Here is a 12877-nt window from a genome sequence, read left to right as displayed (position 1 = left end):
TGACACACCGGCTGATGGCAAGTTGAAATCCCCCATGACCATAAGCCTAGGGGTATCAACTGCCATCCCGGCTATCAACTCTAGCAACTCGGGCAGGGCTGTTGCCACGCAGCAAGAAGCCAGGTACGTGATCAACAAGCCCACCTGCATCCTACGCCCCCACTTCACGTAAAGGGATTCACAACCGGCTATCTGAGGAACAGTGGCCTCCATCGGCTCCAGACTCTCTCTAATAACCACCGCCACCCCTCCACCCCTACCTTGGGCCCTCGGCTGATGAAATGCCCGGAAACCCGGTGGGCACATCTCCACCAGGGGAACCCCCCTTCAATGCCCAACCAAGTCTCCGAAATGCCCATAAGGTCCGCAGCCCCCCCTGTATAAGATCATAAATTAGGGGGGCTTTATTCACTACGGACCTAGCATTGCATAACATCAGCCAAAGGTCCAAGCCCTGGGGATACTGGCCACTCGGGGAACGGGAGAAGTCTGAGGGGCCGGAGCGCACAATCGCTCTCAAACAGCGAGTGCGCACCCCCTGAACATGATACGGCCCCCCACTTCCGCCATATCTGCCTCTTCCACTTACCGTACTGATGGAACGGCCCTCTGGAATTGGAGAATAAGACTTCCCCTTCACCTCCGAACCTAATGAGGTATCGCCGTGAGCAATTGCAAGGACTGGCTCCCTCCCCGACGGGTTTCCCCCGATACCCGTCTTTGCCCTCCCTCCCCTTAAAAATTGTTTATCTAAAAAGCCCCAAAGGTTCTTTCTTGACGCATGCCATCTCTCTGGGTCCCAAAACCCATCATTGAGATAGGCCCCCGATTACGTAGAGGGCCATTTCTGCGAGGCGGAGGACCCTCGCAGACGATGAAGTTCTAACGAAGAATAAATCGTATCTCGTATCAGGCATAATTGGCGCAAAAATGAGTTTATCCGTAACCGTAGATGATGATAAAACAATCATATTCAGAACCGATGACATAGGTCCCACAGATGGTAAAAGACGATGGACGTTCTCGCAAGGAGTCCCCGTTCAAGATGGTAAAAATAATAAAAGATATAAAGATGTTAAAAAGTAGCCGCTGCCAACCTCCTCCCCCTGTAAACACTTCACACCCAAACAGGGTAAGTGGGAAGGGGGGGTAGAAGGAATCCAGGATAGGCTGGTCTTAACCTGGTTAGCCCGAAGGCAAATCCCGGGCAGCAAACAAACGCTGACCCAAGCCCACGCATGATCGTATAGCGATCCTGATAGGTAGTCCCAGCTGGCCCCCATCCAACGCTCCAGAGTCCAGGGGGTGGGGGGAGACTGAGCTCCAGAGTCTAAACTCCCCATTCTAACTCCGAAATCAAGGGGAAGAAAAGGAGACCTCCATGACTAAGTACATATCCAATTGAACAAGCAAAGCGAAAACGACCAGCCCTGAGACAGTCTCATCAGATCTTATCAGGTCCAGGAGAAAAAAATCCAGGGAGAGGAGGGAGAAGAAGGAGAAAGCATGCTGCCGCCGCTGCTGCTAGGAAAGCTCCGACGCCGCCATTATCCACGACAGACGTCCTCGCTGTCCCCGCTGCAGCCACGGACATGTCCCCCCCTCAACAACCCCCGTTCCGTGGGGGACCTCGTCGGGGCTCTCCCGTCAAGAGCAGAAGATTTACGGGGCTCTCACCGCTGCCGTCGCCCCCCCCGCAGCAAAAGTTCGACAATGCTGCCGGGGAATAGGCCGGACGTCGCCCCGCCCCGCACCAAGATGGCCGCCGCCATTCGCTGCTGTTCAGCCCTGGCTCGGCAGCTGCGAAACTCTCAGGGGTGAAAAACCCCTTTCGCGGCTGCCAAGAGGATCACCCATCTGGCCAGGAAGCCCAGGCAGCTCAGGTCGTCCGCTGGCTGCATCTACGGCCCGGGAACAACTCCGCCTGCCGCTCCGAGAATCGGTCAGACTTCCATCTTTGTCATGCGCAGAATTTTAGATTGAACTTGATCATAAAACTTGTCAACCTTCTCTACTTCTGCATCAGTGGTTGGAACATAATCTTGGATAATTGTTATATCAATTGGCTGTTCATGAAGTTTAATTGATATTACTTGATCATTGGTGGTATTATACCCAAATACTATCTTTGGTATACCGTTTCTTCATTTTTGCTGTGTTTGTATGTGTCCAGTTTCATTTCATTTCATTTCATTTACTAAGGTATCAACATGGAGTCAATTTCACTTTCACTGTGTCAAGTGTTCCTATGTACATGTTTTCACACGAAAGTGTGATTGGTGGCTAGAAATTTGATTGATAAATAAATAAATAAATAAATAATAAATAAAATTCTATGTTCCCATTGTAATTCTGTTTTTGCAGCTTGGGGTTTTCTTTTCCTGAATGGCAACTTCAGCAAATAGGTGTCTGAAGAGCTTTATTCTGTGTCATAAATACCATTAGCATTCTGAAAGCCCTCAGTAGTCCCTCAGTAGCACCTTGAGTGCTCCAAATCGGAGGAGCCAAACATCCAGCACTATATTGTAAATCACTTTATTTTGTCTATCCATGTGATTGTCTGGGCAAAATACAAGTTTGCCACAGCCTTCTTCCATGCAGTAAAAATAATGTCTTTGCTTTTGTCACTAAAGTAATAGCAGTAGCATTTAGGCTTATATATCACTTCACAGTACTTTACAGCCCCCTCTATGCAGTTTATAGTGTCAGCATATTGCCCCCAACAATCTGGGTCCTCATTTTGTCAATCTCAGAAGGATGGGAGGCTGAGCCAATAATTTGCCTTCAGCATCTTCCCATATCACAGATCCCAATATAGATAGCTGTTTGCCTGTTTGCAATATAGGTACCTGTAGGCATCTGAAGTGACCTTCATGTCTTTGGTGACCCTGCTAAGAGAATATAATATTGGCATAAATATCCAGCCTTCTTTGTTCATCCCTCTCAGGACACACACACAAACACACACTTGCTGTTCCTGTTCCCCATTCCTATCATGCAGCCTCTGACTTGCTGTCAAATCATGATGTCATGATTTCATATGTCCAGAGTATATTAAGTCATTTGTTAAACCCTAGGTTGATGCCATCTCCTATTCTAAGCCTTATCAAGTGATGGGAACCATCTGCTAATCATAGCAGTGGTATGATTAGCAAATGTTTTTGGTAAATAACTAGACTTTTGGATTTAACTTCACCATTTCTTCATGCTTCCTCATCAGCAGACTGGAAGAGCCTTAAATTAGCAAGTAAATCTACTGCCAAAATCTGCTGCTTCCCCAATCACTGAATAATTGATTCAAAGGCTGAGATGTTTGCAGGTTTGAAACATACATATTTTCCTGTTGTACCCACTATGTCCTCAAGCGGTTGGGCAATGACTATAAGGATAGGGCAGAAAAAAGAGAAGTCGTCAAGACTGTCCTGTGTTTTATGCAGTAGAGAGAGATTTATAATCCTTTCCACTTCTTGAAGGCAAATTCTTGAAGGCAAATTCTTGAAGGCACTTCTTGAAGGCAAAAAAAGGGGCGTGGATAAGAGCACAAAAGTGCCTACCGTTCCTGTCCTATTGTTCCTTTCATTATATCAGATTAACGTAACTGTTGCATACTTTATTTATATATACATATTTTTTCTTTCATGATGTGTTGTTTTGTTTATGACGATGTTTGTGTATTCTGTTGTGACAAAAATAAATAAAAAAAAAATGCGGCACATCACTGTTTCAGAATGCATCTGACTGACAGCGTCCAATACAAAATACTAGGGTAGTTTCCTCCTCCCCATTTCTCCTAATATTGAATTTCCCTGCTGCTATCTAAAAATAGAGGAAAGGAACGAATGGGGGTAAACTGCACTTGACAGCAGAAGGATTTGAAGAGCCCTCGTCGGAATGTGGAGTAATATTCCGAACCGAAATGCTCTCTGAGCGCACGCCTCAGTCCCGGAAACCGGCCTGCTCTGCTTGTGCCGAAGGAGTTCTGGCCCGATCGCAGGAACTTTTCTTCCAAGCGGTCACAACTTGGAATCAGGCCGAAGGAATCCGCGCGAATCGGCCCGCTTGCTTCGCGCGCTCTTTGGCTGCTCTCGGGACACTCGGGCGGGGGAGGCCGAGGTGGAGAAGTGGGGAGGGCTGGCCGGGGAAATCAGTCTCTTCTCACTGGACTGGACACCTCCTGTGTCACTCAAAATAAGGTCCCGCCCCTTTCCTCCTGGCTCTTCGCTCCTGCAGTTTGTTTGAAGCAGCCGGTGTCAGGCGTAGCTGCGGCTACCTCAGAGAGGCTGGTTGGCTGCCGTCACTTCGGTAAGAATAAGGCAGCGCCTGGCAAAACAGGCTTGCTGCTCCTGAGGCCGCTGTCGCTGCCGACTGGGCTCTTTATTCGCTCGACTTAAACTCTTATAAACTCTAATATTGGTGCTCTCCTCCCCTCGCGCGTATTTCCTTGCTCTGCTTCTTTCGAGTAGGAGATGGGCATCTTTTCCCTGCTTCTTCTGCTGCCTTTGGCATCCGGCTTGGATTTCCGCTACCATCGCACCAAGGAATTGGAAGCTTTTCTGAAGGAGGTGCAGAAGAATTACACGGCCATCACTCACCTGTACAGCATTGGCAAGTCAGTACAAGGTAAGGCTGGGTGGGTGGATCTTATGCTGGTTCTCTCCGGCCTCTTTGCCCAGCATAGAATTTAGAATTTGCAGAAGGAAGAAAAGTCGGTATCACCCAGAGGTCTGGCCTAAACCTTGCCTAGAACAGGGCTCTCCAACCTTGGCAACTTTAAGCCTGGAGGACTTCAACTCCCAGAATTCCCCAGCCAGCGAATTCTGGGAGTTTTAAGTCCTCCAGGCTTAAAGTTGCCAAAGTTGGAAACCCCTGGCCTAGAATACAGTGCACTGAAACCGTCAGGCAGCCGCTCCAGACAAGTTGGGCTACACTTCCTACACACACTAGTTATTCCTGAGGGCCTAAGGTTTTCATGGGACAGTGTCCTCATCTAGCTGGAGGGTGTGCAAGTTTGAAAAGGGCTGTAATATCTCCTCTTCAGGGAAAGAAGACTGCTGTTACTTTTTAAACATACCATTTTATAAGGGGCCCATTGGACTATTTATGACAGTTGCCTTCTGTCATAAGTAATCCAAATCTTGCCAGTTCTTTTTTCTTCGTCCCCCTCTCCAGTTAAAAAGGAAATAAGTGCACCTATCTTTTGGTTAGTTAGTTTAACCATTGAGGAGCAAATGAAATCCTCAGTGCTATTTTCAAAGAATAATTTGTGCAAGATCAGTTTTTTTCTTTGATCGAAGGCAATAAATTTAAGATTGAGGTTTATATTCTAGTTAAACATTAATACAGTGTAATCCCAAACATAGTTAAAACTAATAAAAACTAAACTAAAAGAAAAAGAAATAATCTTTTTCATCCTGGTTCAGCAAAAAGTCCATTAGGAGTTGTCAGAGGTATCAAACAAATAGGGATTGCAAGATTTGATCTTTCATCATTTTGATGCTTAAAAATGTCTTCAAAGATTTTACTAGGATACTCTGTAAATCCCATAAAGAGGCATCATCCAGGTTTTCTTGTCACAGCTATTCCCAGTTCCAGTTCCTTTTCTTTCCATAAAGCGACATCATCCAAAATTTCTTACTGTATCTTTCCCATATTTTTTAAATTGTCTTTGGACTTGGATAATGTCAATTTTGTTGTCTTCCATGTGTCCAAACCAGTGGTGGAATTCAAGTAATTTAACAACCGGTTCTCTGCCCTAATGATTTCTTCCAACAACCAGTTTGCCAAACTGCTCAGAAAGTTAACAACCGGTTCTCCCGAAGTGGTGCGAACTGCCTGAATCCCACCACTGGTCCAAACTCTGTGTAAGGTCTATGTCACATAAAGGTTTTTGAAATTTTTCTCATCATCTTTTAAATCCTTACCCTTTCTGAGATATTAGCCCATGTAAAAACACTCTTTAAGAAATACTCAGCATGGCAATTTTAACTCTTTTCTGCTTGGCTCTTTGTTTCCTCTACTATTTATTTATATTTATGTACTGCCCAGAATTGTTTGATAGTGAGATGGATGGGATGTAAATTTAATAATTAAATAATCAAATAAATAAATTCTTTTTGTGGCTTCATCAAGCCTTAGTTCCTAATATGGATTTAGTTCCATTTCATTTTTTTCCAGTGAATATATTATTTATATATTAGTGTTTTGAATCTTTCATAAAAAATGCCCAATATTCTGAATTTCTCTTGTCTCCCAATATGTTTAAAACTTTCTTAAAGCAAAATCCATTTTTTTGCTTTTAGCCAGTTATATTTAATATTCTTGAAGCTGTATTTAAAATTTTTAAAATCTGAAGGTGGGATTCATCAGGTGTCAGATTGATCTCACCATTTTAAAAGTCTCTAATATCCATAAAGTAGTTAAACTGAAAATTTCCAAAGATGATTAAAAAGGGAGTTTAACTGGCTTTGTGTTGTTATGAAAGGCTCTACTGTTGTGAAGTCAAAGCAATTTTTTCCCTTGGCTCTTGGAGCTCAAACCTATGGGAGACCATTGTTTTATGATCTCCTCATGAGGAGCCGAAATTCAGAGTACTTGTGGACAATTTCCCAATTTTTCTTTCTGTGGAGAAATTCAAAGGATCTGTCTCCTTTTCAGTTTTTTTTAAATTTCATTTTGTCACAACAGTATACACAAACATCGACATAAAAAAAACAACACATCATAAAAGAAATATATATATATTATATATATATATATAAGCAAAAGTATGCAACAGCTATGTTAATTTGATATAATGAAGGGAACAATAGGATAGGAACGGTAGGCACTTTTGTGCTCTTATGCACGCCCCTTATAGTCCTCTTAGGAATGGGGTGAGGTCAATAGTAGACAGTTTTTGGTTGAAGATTTTGGGATTTTGAGTAGAGACTATAGAGTCAGGTAATGAGTTCCAAGCGTTAACAACTCTGTTACAGAAGTCATATTTTCTGCAATCAAGTTTGAAGCGGTTGACATTAAGTTTGAATCTATTGTTTGCTCTTGTATTATTGCGATTGAAGCTGAAGTAGTCTTTTACAGGAAGGATATTGCAATAGATGATTCTGTGTGTTAAACACAGGTCATGTTGGAGTCAGCAGAGTTCTAAGTTTTCTAATCCCAGGATTTCAAGCCTGGTGGTATAAGGTATTTTGTTGTTTTCGGAGGAACGAAGAACTCTTCTAGTAAAATATTTCTGGATGCGTTCGATTGTATTAATGTCAGAGATGTGGTATGGGTTCCAGACGGATGAGCTGTATTCAAGAATAGGTCTGGCAAATGTTTTGTATGCTCTGGTTAGTAGTGCAGAGTTTTTGTTCTACACGGCTTTGTCTCCACTCATTCATTGAGTTATATTTGGGCAGCTAGGACTCACAATACAATGTAATCCTTTTTGTCTTAATGAGTGACATGGTGGCTTCCATAAATTTTGGAAGAGCATGGGATTTTTTCATAAGTGTTTGCGTGTATAGATGTGTTTGGTTAATGATAGAGATTCAGTCCCGGTATTAATATGCACCTTGAGCATAGACTAGATTTTATTTGGTCAGTTAGGGTTAGAATATTTAACATTAAATAATATAATTATATAAAATATAAAATATTATACAATACATTTAATATTATTTAATATTTAATAATATTTAAATAATATATTATTTAATATTATTATTTAATGTTATTAAACATTATTATGGTTGATCACACAAAGTCAGCCAGCTATTTAGACAGGATTTGGCATTTTATGCACTTATGAAGTCCTTCTCAAGGACCTGGGATAGACAAATGTTATTGTTTGATAGTATTAAAGATTCTGTCGTAGGATGTAAACTGTTCCAAGAAAATCCACCTTTTGTAATTGATTGGTGGTGATTTTAAGAATATTGTTGGTGTTCAAATGGTGGTCTAGGTGTTTTAGGACTCTGTTACTATTGGTACTATCTTTGCTTTCTTTTTCTTGTTCTATTTGCAAGTTTTTGCACTTTGGGATTTTCCCCAGTTCTTTTTTTTCTATTCTGCTGTCTTTAGGTACTGCCATGGCCACTAGCCAGACATTTTTGCCTTTCTTATTGACAATTGTTAAGCCTGGGGTGTTATGTGACAGGTGCCTGTCTGAATTCTAAAGTCCCAGGGCAATTTAACTTCTTCATTTTCTATGACTTTCTCTATTTTGTGGTTGTTTCTCCACCTCCTCCTCCCCTCCCTCCTCCTCCTCCATCAAAATAAACTAGTTATAGATTTAATGTGGAGTCAGTTTCTTGATCTGGTACACTCAAAATGCTGACATGTACACATTGTTTTAACTTTCTTCACAAAGGCAAAGACTTGGATTATGCTTTGGAGTTTGAAAATGTCAGCATTTTCAAGTATTAGCCTTTCTTTTTATTGTGCCCACAAATTAGTCCTGATGGAATGTGGATAGATTTTTTATTATTTTAACCTATGTATTTCTAAACACGTCAGAAATACTAATAATTTGTGAAGCTAAGGAAGTCCCTTATTTAAAGACTCATTGGGGACTAAGAAAAATGATTTACAGGTTTGAAAGAAACAGTGAATGATCATTGAGTTGGGTAATATGAGCATGGTTAATTCTGCTTAATTACTGATGGGCATTAGGCCCGTTTTTAGCTCCATAACTACAGGCATAATCAAATTTCATACCCCTCTCTGCTTATTTAAAAAAAATCTTTGAATGAGATTAGTTTAGCCTTTAGTAATAAGTATCCCTCCCTTCCCCATAACATAATGCATGGGAGAGACAGGAAAAAAAAGTGTCACAAAAAGAATGAGAGAGAGAGAGAGAGAAATAGGTGTCAGAGAGGAGTGGGGGAAGTTTTAAAAACAGAAGTACTCATCCACTTTTGGCTATTTCACCCCTACTGATTATATTCCTCCCAACAAATTACATTTCTTGAGCCTTCCAATTATATAACCAGAACAAATTACCCTGGATGGAATATGGACTTCATTTTAAAACAATGCTTTCTCTGACTTAAATCATATCATATTTGTAATAGAATGAGGATGAAGGCTATGACATTAATGTCACAATTGTACTCTATATGGAATACCATCCTGTATATACTTGTCTTCAAGAGCTTGCATGCAAACAGTTACTTAGCATTTTTCAACTTAACATTAATTGATAGTGTAACAGAGTGATAATAAAGGCTAATTTACTTTTTCCTGCTTTCCTATACATTTTTATGATGGAGCCAATTCCATCTGACAGTCTAGAACAGGGGTATCAAACTCAAGGCCCAGGGGCCAGATCCAGCCTGTGGGGTGCTTCAATCTGGCCTGTGGGGCTGCCCTGGAAACAGCAGTGCCTCAGCCCTCCCAAGCTCTATTTTCACTAGCAGAGAGTTGCCAGGAGGCCATCGCAGCCAAAAATGGTGCTCGGGAGCCCATTTTCACTGGCAGAAGACTTGAGCCACCACAGATGCTCCTGACACGAGTGATGTCGAGCTGGCCTCACCCCCCTGCCTCCCCACCTCCGAGGTCAAACATAACCCTGATGTGGCCCTCAATGAAATCGAGTTTGACACCACTGGTCTAGGATTTTATATCACTTTGTTCCAACTCACATTGTCTGTCATATCGCAAACTAGAACTGTACAAATCCTTCTAAAGTTGTGCTTCAGAATGTGCAAGCATGTGCAGAACATTCTTTTTTAATTGTTAAAGTGGTTATAAGAGTTGATTCCCATATTGATAGAAATTCAAGAGACAATTACTGTACTGTACATACGCTATACCAGTGATGGCTAACTTTTTCTGGACTGAGTGTCCAAAGTGCGTGCACGTGCCCGAACCCCAAAAATGCAATGTGTGCATAGCCCCGACATGTGCATGCACCCCCAGGCACACACAGGTGACCCCCTCATGTGACCCACCCCACACATGCGCCCACCCACCCCCATGCCCCCCGTACATACACCCACCCCCTGCATGTGCCCCACGCCACGCGCATGTGCAGCAGAGACCCAAAGACAAGCTGGCTGGCGGAAGGTGCACATGCATGCACAGTGGAGCTGAACTGGGGTGACGGCTCATGTGCCCACAGAGAGGGCAAGTCATGCATGCCATAAGTTTGCCATCACGGCTCTATACATACTATATAGCTACTGCAAAATTCCCCTTATGCAGACAGCTGTTGGTTCATTAGAAGACTATTAGAAGGAGAATCAGAAAGATTCCATTGTAATGTGCATGGAGATATATTAGTTCTAAAGCAGGTGTCCCTAAACTCTTTGCCTTATTGATCCCTTCATGAAGTTCCATATTGTTCACCATTCACAAATAATTACTACATGAAAATAATATAATAAATGCTACTTTAATTAATAACTAGCTGGTAACCCAGTGTTGCCAGGGTATTTATAGATGTCGAAGCTTTTGTCTGACAGGGAGCCATTGAGAGGGGCCTTTCTTCCCCCTACTCCCATTGGCCATCATCCCTGCCCTCTCCCTTCCCTCTCCCATGCACTCCTCTTTCCCTCCCTGTCTATGATCCTGGCACTTTGCCCCAAATTCATCAGGCACTTCATTCACTGGAGGGAGAACGTCACTTTTGCCTTTCCAGAGGAAGTTGCGAAAGAACTGACATCACAGACAATTGCCACTCTAGGATGCCACACTCATTCTCCTTAACAACCCAGGCTCTCCCTTCCACCTCCCATGACATCACAAACAATTGCCGCTCTAGGACGCCACACTCACTCTCTTTAACGGCCCAGGCGTTCCAGAGTTATGCTGGAACACACACACACACCAGCGGTGTCTTACTCCCACAGTATTTGTTTCCAGATAGTAAGTCATCTGCATACCAAGTTTGGTTGAAATTGCTCAAGGTGTTCCAGAGTTATGCTGGAACATATATACATACAGCCTTTTTTATATAGATAGAAGAAGATACTACGAATAACAATAATAGTAGAGACAACTTAAGGCCTCTCTCACTGGTGGCTGATCATCAGACACTGGGTTAAGCTTGCCTCGCTGCTAGACTCATCATCTTCAGGCCTAGAGACAAGTTCTACAGAGACCCCAAAAAATTAATTGTCTCCAGTGAACCTTTCAATATTTATCAAACTACATACTGATCCCACCAGCAATTTCTGACTCACTTTTGATCCACAGCCATTTATCATCTCCTTGGATAGTCCCATTGATCTTTAGGGGATTGGTATTGATCACTTTGGTGAATTGTTCTAACTGAAATAATTCAGTTGTTGGAATTCTTATAACCTCATTTTTTTTCAAGCTAAAGTGTATATTGTGAGACTCATGCTTGAAATAGACTCTCTTTCATTTAAGCAGCTGCCATGGAGCCTGAGAGAAACTATGTCGCTTCCCAGGCAAATGTGGTTGTGCCAGTCACTCTTTCTGAGACCAATTCACTTTACAAGTTTATTGTTGTGAGGAAAATAGGAGGAAGAATGAATGTTAGGTATTTTCCTGCCTTGGGTTATTTATAAACATAATAAAGTGTTGGAAGGAAAATCCATCTGGTTCAATTCCAAGCTGAAAGAAAGATGCTGGAAATAAAATGGAGGCTGGAGGCTTATTGGAAAGAGGGTCCATTTATTGGTGAACAGAACCACACAAAGACAGTGTGCAGTTCTGGGTCAGCTGAACAACTACTAAATGATAAACTACTAAAGGATTTTTTATGCTGCTGGGGTGGGTGTGTTGTGCAGTGAAGGAGCTTGTGTTCTGAAAGGGTGTTGGGCAATTCCTATTGTGGCTAATGGCTTTCGTTCTATGCTAGATCTTGGGTGAGGGGCTGCTATACTAATCCTACCATTCTGCTTTTGTTAGCTATCAAATTTTGCTGCAAGGACTTTCAAAATATCCTGTCTTGAATTGATTTCTGCCTGCAGTATTTGCTTTGCTTATGAAGAGAGCCATCTAAATAGTTCAATATTATTTATTAATTACCGTATTTTTCACACTATAAGATGCACCTGACCATAAGACTTTTCTAGGTTTAGAGGAGGAAAACAAGAAAAAAAAATCAGGCGGAGCCTGAGAGGACCACAGATAGGTGTCCTCTCATGTGCCAGCTCTGCCTATTGACTCCTGCACTGCGGAAAAGAGACAGAAGAGATGGGCAATGAAAAAGGCAGAAGAGGTGGGGTTCAACACTGTAAAAGGACCACGCCGCAATGGCCCGGCTGCTATTCACCAAAGGACTGGCACTGACACACATACATTTCCACCCACTTTTGGGGGGAGGGAAAAGTGTATCTTATGGAGTGAAAAATACGGTAAATAAATAATTGAAAGTTTATCTTTCAATAAGCTCTTTATCTCCTTAAGTGCTGGCATCTGCTGTGGGCTATTAAGAAAATGTAGGAGCTGCTTTCTGTCTTTAAGAGCATGTTTCCCCATTTCTCCTTTAGGGAAATATAATATTCTGCCTTTTTTAATATTTCCCAAAATATTTCATTCTTCTAGGAGTGGGAGGTTTCCCATAATAATAAACAAAGAAAAAATAAAAATAAATTTAAAGACTGAAGAAAAAAGAAATTAAAAAATAAAAATTATAAATACAATAATAAATTATATTGGCTTTTTTGCAGCTGCTCATGTTTAGAATAGAATAGAATAGAATAGAATTTTTATTGGCCAAGTGTGATTGGACACACAAGGAATTTGTCTTGGTGCATATGCTCTCAGTGTACATAAAAGAAAAGATACGTTCATCAAGGTACAACATTTACAACACAATTGATGATCAATATATCAATATAAATCATAAGGATTGCCAGCAACAAGTTATAGTCATACAGTCATAAGTGGAAAGAGATTGGTGATGGGAACTATGAAACGA

At 41.9% G+C, this 12877-nt stretch overlaps 1 protein-coding gene across 3 annotated transcripts in view; it reads left to right on the top strand.

Annotated features, from left to right (window-relative positions):
- The first annotated feature begins 4205 nt into the window (after positions 1–4205).
- Positions 4206–12877, top strand: part of CPM (carboxypeptidase M) — a 43472-nt gene continuing 34800 nt past the window's right edge. The window contains exons 1-2 of one of the 3 annotated variants that reach the window (XM_058190072.1): positions 4206–4302; positions 4464–4620. In XM_058190072.1, the coding sequence (XP_058046055.1) occupies positions 4467–4620 (154 nt within the window). In that variant the 5' untranslated portion in view covers positions 4206–4302; positions 4464–4466. The remainder of the gene's footprint in view (positions 4303–4463; positions 4621–12877) is intronic. The other 2 variants (XM_058190075.1, XM_058190074.1) reach the window with 2 other exon arrangements.

Source organism: Ahaetulla prasina, chromosome 7 (assembly GCF_028640845.1).
Source record: "Ahaetulla prasina isolate Xishuangbanna chromosome 7, ASM2864084v1, whole genome shotgun sequence".
In the NCBI taxonomy this organism is placed as follows: domain Eukaryota; kingdom Metazoa; phylum Chordata; class Lepidosauria; order Squamata; family Colubridae; genus Ahaetulla; species Ahaetulla prasina.
This window is presented reverse-complemented; position numbering and strand designations above follow the sequence as displayed.